Below are 8,984 nucleotides of genomic sequence, written 5' to 3' on the forward strand. Positions count from 1 at the left end.
AAGGAATTGACACTGTGGATGGCCAACATAGGATGGCCCCATAGAACCACCTGGCCTGGGCTTTTTCCTTCCCTACCTCTCTTATTTTTTTCATTGAATTCAGCTATTTGGGGTCACTTAGCTAGGTAACAAGCAGGCACTGTAGGGGAACACAGATGCACATGTGGTACAGAGCTATCCAGAGACCACAGGCCAGACTGCAGGACACTGTGGCCTCCCTGGGGAAGCAGCAATGTTATAGAGATGGTTGGATACTAGCAAGGAGTATCTTGAGGGAGGAAGGGGAATGATCCTGAGGTAGGAGGGGCCCTCCAGACTGACAGCAGGTTTCCAACAGTAAGATTCTCAGATGCTGCTTCCCTCTGGTGGCAGCCAGTTGTCTTGCAACTCAGAGACCACGTGATTTCGGGGAAAAGGACCTCCCTGGAAGAGAACTGAAACTTAGGGTGGGGACTGTAGAAAGGGGTGGAGAGATCCGGAAGCTGACTTGCCAGGAGTTGAGCTGAGGTTGGCTGAGCCGTGGGACAGCCTGCACAGAGGTTCAGGTAAGATTAACCAAAAATAGGTGTCAGCTTGGGTCTCAGTGTGGAAAACCTAGCTGGATTGAAGGTGGTGGGTGGGGGCTTCTTTGCTACACTGAGGAGTAGACAGAAGGCTAGGAAGCTGGAAGTTTGGCCTGAGTAAAAGACTGATCAGTATCCCAAGCTCTATAGGCAAAGGCCAGGGGGACCTGCTACCGGCTTGTTTAGGGAAGAAGGCCCTGCCTGATTCCCCTGACTGTTTTCTTGCCTTCTGGCCCTGCCCACTTCCGCCACAGCTCTGCCCCTGCCCTCAGCTCCCTGCCCTATGTACCCCTGAAACTAGCAGAGGAAGGAAGGGTTGTGGGGGATTAAAGGATAGGTTGTGGGGGCAATGGATGAAGAGGGTTGATAAGGCATCTGAGAAGCAGCTACTGCCTTTGCAAATGCTTGGGGATCTTGCTGCTCTCTCACCAGAAGCAGGACACCAGAGGAGTTCTCTTTCAAACCATAGATTCCTGAAAAGTCTTAAGATTAAGACTGATGCTTAAGATTTCCTTCCAGATGTCACAGCCTAGAAAGTTACGAAAGATTTTTTTTTGGTAATTCCTAGTGATAAAAATGAAACAATTCAGCCTCAGATTTTTGAGATGGATGGGATCTCTGGGGGCCCTTGCCAGAATCCAACCCCAATGACCAGGGTCTCCCTATTTCCAAAGTATCAGTCCTGTGGACGCTTCCTGCTGTTCTTATTCCCAGGATGGCATCAGGCCGGGCACGCTGCACCCGAAAGCTCCGGAACTGGGTAGTGGAACAAGTGGAAAGCGGGCAGTTCCCAGGAGTGTGCTGGGATGATGAGGCCAAGACCATGTTCCGGATTCCCTGGAAGCACGCAGGCAAGCAGGACTTCCGGGAGGATCAGGATGCCGCCTTCTTCAAGGTGAAAGGCCTGGAAACCAGCCCCTCGGAGTGAGGGATGGAGTATACACCACACCGGTGCTCTCACCCTCAAGGGCTTGCGTCCTCCTGGGTTTCAGATAAAGGGGGGGTTGGAGGGTAGAACTAGCTACATAGTTGTCAGAGCCCAGTGCAAAATGTAAATGCAAAGCTTAGTAAGGATGTCAAGCCAGCAACAGCCGAGCATAAACCTAGCACAGGCTTCTATGCAAGTGCTCGGGCTGCCCGTCCATGATGCCACCCCGTAGAGGGTCTGCAGGGGTCTGTACATGCTCCTACTTTCTTTACTGTTTCCTAGGCCTGGGCGATATTTAAGGGAAAGTACAAGGAGGGGGACACGGAAGGCCCTGCTACCTGGAAGACTCGTCTGCGCTGTGCCCTCAACAAGAGCCCTGAGTTTGAGGAGGTTCCTGAGAATGGCCATAGGGATGGGGCTGAGCCCTACAAGGTGTATCGGCTGGTACCACCAGGAACCCTTGCCGGTGGGTGTCCCCTTTGCCCCCCTACTCCTAGGATCAGCAAATGGGGGAGGAAGGATGGATATGTGGGCTTCCCAGGAGGATGGTGGGCCTCCCTCCAGGCCCCTCGGTCAGAGTTCTGCCCTGTCCTTGGGAAGCTCAGGTTCCCCTCCCCAGTTTCACCCCTCCTTTCACTGTCTCCTATCTCTTCACTTCCCTCTGTGCCCACTTAAGGCTCTGGCCCTTTCTTTCCCTGTCAATATTCCACAGCTCAGCCAGTGACCCAGAAATCACCATCAAAGCGACACCACAGTTCCATGTCCTCTGAGAGGGAGGAGGATGAGGTTACTAGGAAGAACTGTACACTCAGCCCCTCCTTGCTCCAGGACCCCCTCAAAAACGTGAGAGCTGGGGAGGAAACTGGGGGAGTATGACGGCAGGACAGTAACTGGGGGAAAGGTGAGCCAACAATAGAAATTGTCTGCAGGAGTTGGTGGAGACCAATGGGGGAGCAAGCCATTCAGACCTCGGGAGCAGCAGCGGGAGCGGCAGCAGCAGCAGCAGCCCTGAGCCTCAGGAAGGTACCAACTGCCCTGCCTCTTGTGTCATCCCCCGTGCCACACCCTCTGACCCTGGGACTCCCCAGTCCACTCTGAATGACCAGTGCCTCTGTTCCACTTCCAGGCAGGGACATAGCTGAGGCCCCTTTCCAAGGAGATCAGGTGTCCCTGGAGCTTCTGCCCCCTCCAGATTCAGGTACTTGGTGTTTGTGACTCATCCCTGCTCCTCATCCCCCCATGTCATTTCCTGTGGCTATGTGAGCGTTATCTAACAGTCAGAGCTTGCAGCAAACTGGGCCCACCTTACCCAGAGGCACTGGTTTCCAGGCAGTGCATCCGGCCAGACTCCAAACAGCTTGCTTCTTAGAAATAGCCCCTATGTACTCTGTTCCCTGGGAATCCACTTTGAGACATTGATTCTGTGGGTTAAGTAGAGTCCCGATCTCTGGGACCTTCTTGTAAACTGTTAAGACCCAGTGCATTAAGCCCCGAGGCCTCAGTGGGAATCTGTAGATTAGCTCCTCTCCTGAGTGATGAGAAGGTCTGACAGGAAGCTCCCCTGCTGAGGAGGGTTGTGGGGTGAGGATAGAGGGGGCAGGAGCCTTCTCTAATCTCAGAAAGTGTAGCTGCTACCCCAGCCCACCATGTCCTCCCCAGCCCTCCCTCATATGGTTTCCTTCTCCGGACCTCACATTTCTCACCAGCAAAATGAGGACATTGGATTTGCAAGGAGCTCCTTTTCAATTCCCCAGGGTTTCACACTGACCAGTGGACCCCTGGGGAGGGATACGGGTGCAGCTGGCCTTTCTCTGTCCTCAGACTACTCGCTGCTGCTCACCTTCATCTACAGTGGGCGCGTGGTGGGTGAGGCCCAGGTGCAGAGCCTGGACTGCCGCCTCGTGGCTGAGCCCTCAGGCTCCCAGTGTGGCATGGAGCAGGTGATATTTCCCAAACCCGGCCCACAAGAGCCCACCCAGCGCCTGCTGAGCCAGCTTAAGAGAGGGGTCCTGGTGGCCAGCAACTCCCGGGGCCTCTTCGTGCAGCGCCTTTGCCCCATCCCCATCTCCTGGAATGCACCCCAGGCTCCACCTGGTCCAGGCCCGCACCTGCTGCCCAGCAACGAGTGTGTGGAGCTCTTCAGAACCACCTACTTCTGCAGAGGTGAGGCTGCTCCAGCCCAGCACGGGAGCCCCCACCCCCATGTCTGTTCCCCACCCCGGACTGTGGGCCCAGCCACCACCCTGCACTCCCTCCTCCCTGTGTTGGAGCAGATCCTCCATCACAGTCCAGGCATGGCATCCCTGCACTTGTGAGGTGCACATCCCTGTGCTCAGCCCTGGCAGCCCTCTTCCTCAGCCAAGGCCGCGGAAGATGAGGCCCAGGTGGAACCCAGCACGAGTGTCCCACCTCGGGAGCACCACCACGTGGAAGCAAACAGTATAATCATGGGAAGGTGCGCCTCATGGTCCCCCCTCCAGATACTCACACACAACCATTCACAGGTTTCAGAGAGCTAGCACACAGCACAGACCCCGGCCCACTGCTCAGGTGCCCCCCAGGTTGCCCCCCTCCCATCCGGACCTGGAATTCCACTTCCTGCCTCCATTCTGCTCTCAACCGGACCTTGGAAATGGAGGCCAGGAGACCCAGAGCACGTGTGTCCCCAGGGCCAAAGGGTGCCTAGTGTAGGGAGGGTGTAAGCAGGCGACAAAGGTGTGGCACAGCTGTGTTAGCAGCCAGGGCTGCTCAAGCACTGACTAAGCTCTCCCAGCAGAGAGCAGTTCAGGTTGTTTGATGGTCAGCTGCCTCTTAAAGGGGCCCCTTCTTTTCCTGTTTATCCTTAAAGGGGCCCCTTCTTTTCCTGTTTATCCACCGGCGAGCAGCAGCTTAGCTCCTAGCACATCTCCTCGCACAAGGCAGCAGCCTCGCCAGCCTGCAGCTTCTGCCCTGGCCTGGCTCTCCGAGTGGCCCCATTCCCTCCTGTCTTTCTCCACTCTGGGTTCTTCCCTCTGCCCTCCCTGCCTGGGGCCCTCTCTCTTTTCTTGTCCTTCTAACTCTTGACCTTTTCTCTCTCAGACCTGGCCAGATACTTCCAGGGCCTGGGTCCCCCACCTAAGTTCCAGGTGACACTGAATTTTTGGGAGGAGAGCCCCGGCCCCAACCACACCCCACAGAGTCTCATCACAGTGCAGGTGAGTCGGGGCAGGGCAAGACTAGCCTGCCCACACGGGGTGCCCAGGAGGAGAAGGGGCCTCCTGGGGAAGGGCCCCCAGGAAGGAGCTCCTGGTCATAGTGCTCACAAGCCCCTCTCCCCACCTCTTCACACAGATGGAGCAGGCCTTTGCCCGACATTTACTAGAGACTCCTGAGGAGCAGGCAGCCACCCTGTCCCTGCTGCAGAGCCTGGAGGACCCCCTCTCCTCCTCCCCTCTCTGTTCCTCCTACCTCCTCTGAGAGAGCCCCAACCTCCACGCAGTCGACCGGCTGCCTCCCATCGTGATCATTCTCATTGGTTGTCTGTGTTGATTTTGTCGTTGAACTCCTTATGGAGTCTGGTTGTTGGGAACTCATGGATGACTTGTATTTGTGTGTGCGTGTATGTATTTTTTTTTTAATTTTGAGATATACCCTTTTTTGTTTCTGAGGAACTGAGGGGGCCTTTCCCTCTACCCCAAACTCCAAAACCTAGCACTTTATATTTCCTTCTTAGTTCTTTACTAAGGATTTAAAATAAAATTTTATTGAAAAAGGAGTCAGAATCAGATTTGTTGGCAGTAGAAGGCAGCAGGGTCACAGGGAGATGATGGAGACGGTTTATATCCTGAGAGCAGAGTACTCAGACTCTCTGCTGCCAATGACTCTGGGCCCCTTTCCTCTCCTCCCACCACAGGCCCTGGCCGGGGAGCTGTCTGGGATCTTTGGGTTCTGGGCCTGGCTCTCTATACCCTCTAGGCAGCCAGGATTAGGGAGAAGGTTGGGGTCAGCCACCAAGAGGGGCACTGAGCCTACAGCCACTGTAGCCACCTTCACATGGAAAAATCTGGCTCCACCGTCCCTGGCTGGAGGCTTCTGATTTCACCTAGCGTTGGACTCTGGCCTGGAGGTGTCAATGAACAGGAGAACTTAAGGTCGACCTGAAACTGTGAGCTACAGGCCCTGGAGCCTGGAGGGAAATCAGAGGGAGGAGCAGCCCTGTCTCCTGTGCCCATGGCAGACTGGGTCCTGGTGTTCTTTCTCCCAGCATGTGGAGCAGTGTCACCCCAGTTGAAGGCTACTCCCAAATTGGTTTCCTCAGTCTACATGAGCCCCACAACAGACAGCCTGGCCTAGACGGCCACGTCATCAGTACGTTGTCTGTTGAGATCCCAGGGGTCCAAAGCAACCGACCCTTCTCTCCCTTACCCTGTGTTTATCCTGCTACCAAGCTGGAAGTCCTTCACAAGGCCGCTTGTCATCCCGCCTCCCTACACTCCACTCCACCAGACCAATCCACCACCTACCTGACTGCCACAGCCTCCGGCTTCCCCTGTTCTGTACATGACAGCAAACTGGAGAAGGGGCCTGTCTGACCAGCTCCATTCTGTCATGTCACTTTTATAAGCTTTGAGTGGTTCACCTACATGATCAAATCTAGATGCCCAAATTCTTGAGGAACTTCTTACTGTCTCACCTGGCAAAGTGCAGCGCTGCTTTCGAGACTTCCTGCCTCCTTGGACCTTCGTTGTCTTCAGTCTTGTCCATCATCCTCCTGAAGAGCCAAGAGCCCAACAGGCATCTGCACTAGCAGTGAAGAAATCGGGTACTGAGTCTTGTGCCCTTGATTTGCTGAGATCCCTCTGGGACCTTCTTCGGACCTCCTTTACTTCAATTTTCTCTCATACCACCACATCAAACCATCTGCAAATCCTATCAAAGGGTAGATTTCTGCAAAATCTACCCATAATCTGACCACTTATTTCTGCTCCCCTCACCAACACTGGTTTAACCACCACCATCTCTCATCTCTTCTTTCTGCTTCCTTCCACATCTTCTTTTCTGCAAAAGGAATCTTTTTAACAAATAAATCTCATCATGTCACCCTTCTGCTCAAAACTCTCCATTAGCTTTCAATTTCCTCAGGGTAAAATCTCCAATCCTTACAATGGCCTCCAGGCCTCCATTGTAGCCCCTGTTCTCATTTCTAACCTCACCCCTTGCCATTCTCAGTTGCTTTGCTCCAGGCTCCCTGAACCCACTGAACACATTTCTGCCTCAGGACCTTTGCACCTGATGATTTTTTTTTTCCTAAAACACGTCCTTCAGGTAAGCACATGACTTGCCCCCTGTCTTCAGAGAGGGCTTCCCCTGAGCACCCGACCTAAATAGCAGCCCTCCCCACTTTCTCTGTTCTCCTATGTGGCCTCATCTTTCTTCATAGCACTAATCACCACTTCCCACATTTCTAGTTGTCTACTTGTTTTATCATCGCTCCTTCCCTAATCCATGAGAACAGAGACTTGTTTTGTTCATTGCTATATCTGCATTGCCTGAAGGAGTGCCTGGCACATAGTAGGCATGTAATAAATACTTGTTGGATGAATGAATGGATGAACAAATTGCTGTATCCCTTATCTCTTAAACTAGGTTCTAAGCACCCTGAAGGTAGGTGCCCCTACTTTATCATGTTTGTGCCCCAATGTGAACGCTTACGAACATTGACAATATACATACAGTGATTGAAACAACTTGTAAGTATCATGTGGAAGTCAGTTTAGCCAAGCTCTGTGGAATAGGGACAGGGAACACTGGAATTCAAGAGAGCAGAGTTCCCAACCAGGCTGTGACTAGGACAGCCTAGTGTGTGGTCTGGGAGAAACAGTCTATACAGGCCCCTGTTTTCTCATCTGTAAAGGCAAAAGCTTGGACTAGGTTTGGAAATCCCTTTCAGATTTGATACTCTGTGATTGTAAATTTAGGGCAATCGCACTTCATTTGACAAATACTTGCGGAGCTAAGTTTCAGGCACTAATGGAAAAAATAAGACCCAAGTGTCCAGAGTTCTTAGATTGAAAAAACAAAATAGGGTCAGCTCAGCTGTAAAAAGTGCTGAGTTTTTTTTTTAAACTGAACTACTGTTGATTTACAATATTGTGGAGACTTGGCCCTAAACCTAACACTACCTTAAACCTATCCCGAGGCCTAACCCTAACCCTAAAACTGAACCTAACCTAAACCCTTACCCCTAAACATAACCCTATCCCTTAACTCTAACCCTAACCCCTAACCCTAACTGACCTTAAACCTAACCCTAACCCCTAACCCTAAAACTAACCCTATCACCTAATCCTGACCCTAACCAAAAAAAACAAAAAAAAATTTTACAGTAGTGTCTTAATTTCCAGTATATATATATACATATATATGTATATGGAGTCTTTTTCAGATTCTTTTCCATTATAGGTTATTGCAAGATATTGAATATATTTCCTTGTGCTATACAGTAAATCCTTGGTTATCTATTTTACATGTAGTGGTGTGTATCTGTTAATCCTATACTCCCAGTTTATCCCTCCCTCACTCTCTTTCCCCTGGGAACCATTAGTTTGTTTTCTGTCTTTGAGTCAGTTCTTATTTTATAAGTTCATTTGTATTATTTTTTTAGATTCCACATATAAGTGATATACAATGTTTGTCTTTGTCTGACTTACTTCACTTAGTATGATAATCTCTGGGTCCGTCCATGTTGCTGTAAATGGATGGGATTTCATTTTTTGTGGCTGAGTAATATTCCGGTGTGTGTGTATGTGTGTTTGTGTGTGTGTGTGTGTGTCAATATGCCACATATTCTTTATCCATTCATCTGTTGATGGACACTTAGGTTGCTTCCATGTCTTGGCTACTGGAAATAGTGCTGCTATGAACATTGAGGTGCATGTATCTCTTTGAATTAGTCTTTGTCTTTTCTGCATATATACCCAGGAGGGGGATTGCTGGATCATATGGTAAATCTATTTTTAGTTTTTTAAGAAACCTCCATACTATTTTCCATAGTGGCTGTACCAATTTACATTCGCACCAACAGTATAGGAGGGTTTCCTTTTCTCCACAGTCTCTCTAGCATTTATTATTTGTAGACTAATATTAAATTTTACTTTTTAAAAAAATTTTATTATTTTTTAAATTGCAGTATTTGTAGATTTTTTTGATGGCCAGTCTACTGATATGAGGTGATACCTCATTGTAGTTTTGATTGGCATTTCTCTAATAATTAGCAATGTTGAGCATCTTTTCATGTGCCTGTTGGCCATCTGTACATCTTTGGAGAAACGTCTATTTAGATTTTCTGCCCATTTTTTGATTGAGTTTTTTGTTTTTTTGATATTGAGTTGTAAGAGCTGCCTGTATATTTTGGAAATTAAGCCCTTGTTGGTTGCATTATTGCAAAACCTCCCAGTCTGTAGGTTGCCTTTTCATTTTGGGGGTTTCCTTTGCTGTGCAAAAGCTTGTAAGTT

General features: G+C 50.3%; 1 protein-coding gene across 2 annotated transcripts; it reads left to right on the forward strand.

Moving 5' to 3' along the window:
* The first annotated feature begins 26 nt into the window (after positions 1 to 26).
* On the forward strand, positions 27 to 5,245 carry IRF9 (interferon regulatory factor 9). Of its 2 annotated transcripts, XR_004320568.1 has the most exons (10): positions 27 to 545; positions 1,278 to 1,458; positions 1,774 to 1,957; positions 2,204 to 2,334; positions 2,421 to 2,514; positions 2,618 to 2,689; positions 3,313 to 3,654; positions 3,765 to 3,946; positions 4,570 to 4,685; positions 4,822 to 4,840. XR_004320568.1 is itself a non-coding variant. In XM_006172816.3 (9 exons), exons 2-9 carry the CDS (start codon positions 1,279 to 1,281, stop codon positions 4,945 to 4,947), a joined length of 1,245 nt encoding a protein of 414 aa, XP_006172878.1. In that variant the 5' UTR covers positions 27 to 545; position 1,278; the 3' UTR covers positions 4,948 to 5,245. The 2 variants fall into 2 exon arrangements, 1 of the variants encoding a protein (XP_006172878.1); XM_006172816.3 differs by lacking the exon at positions 3,765 to 3,946 and having other exon boundaries at positions 4,822 to 5,245.
* Positions 5,246 to 8,984: the final 3,739 nt, after the last annotated feature.

This window comes from Camelus ferus, chromosome 6, assembly GCF_009834535.1.
Source record: "Camelus ferus isolate YT-003-E chromosome 6, BCGSAC_Cfer_1.0, whole genome shotgun sequence".
NCBI classification, from domain to species: domain Eukaryota; kingdom Metazoa; phylum Chordata; class Mammalia; order Artiodactyla; family Camelidae; genus Camelus; species Camelus ferus.

Excerpts from the sequence above, each read along its gene's own strand:
- IRF9 (XM_006172816.3), top strand. The coding sequence starts at position 1,279 with ATGGCATCAGGCCGGGCACGCTGCACCCGAAAGCTCCGGAACTGGGTA. Across the intron at positions 1,958-2,203 it reads ACCACCAGGAACCCTTGCCG|CTCAGCCAGTGACCCAGAAA; the intron begins GTGGGTGTCCCC and ends AATATTCCACAG. Across the intron at positions 2,335-2,420 it reads TCCAGGACCCCCTCAAAAAC|GAGTTGGTGGAGACCAATGG; the intron begins GTGAGAGCTGGG and ends AATTGTCTGCAG.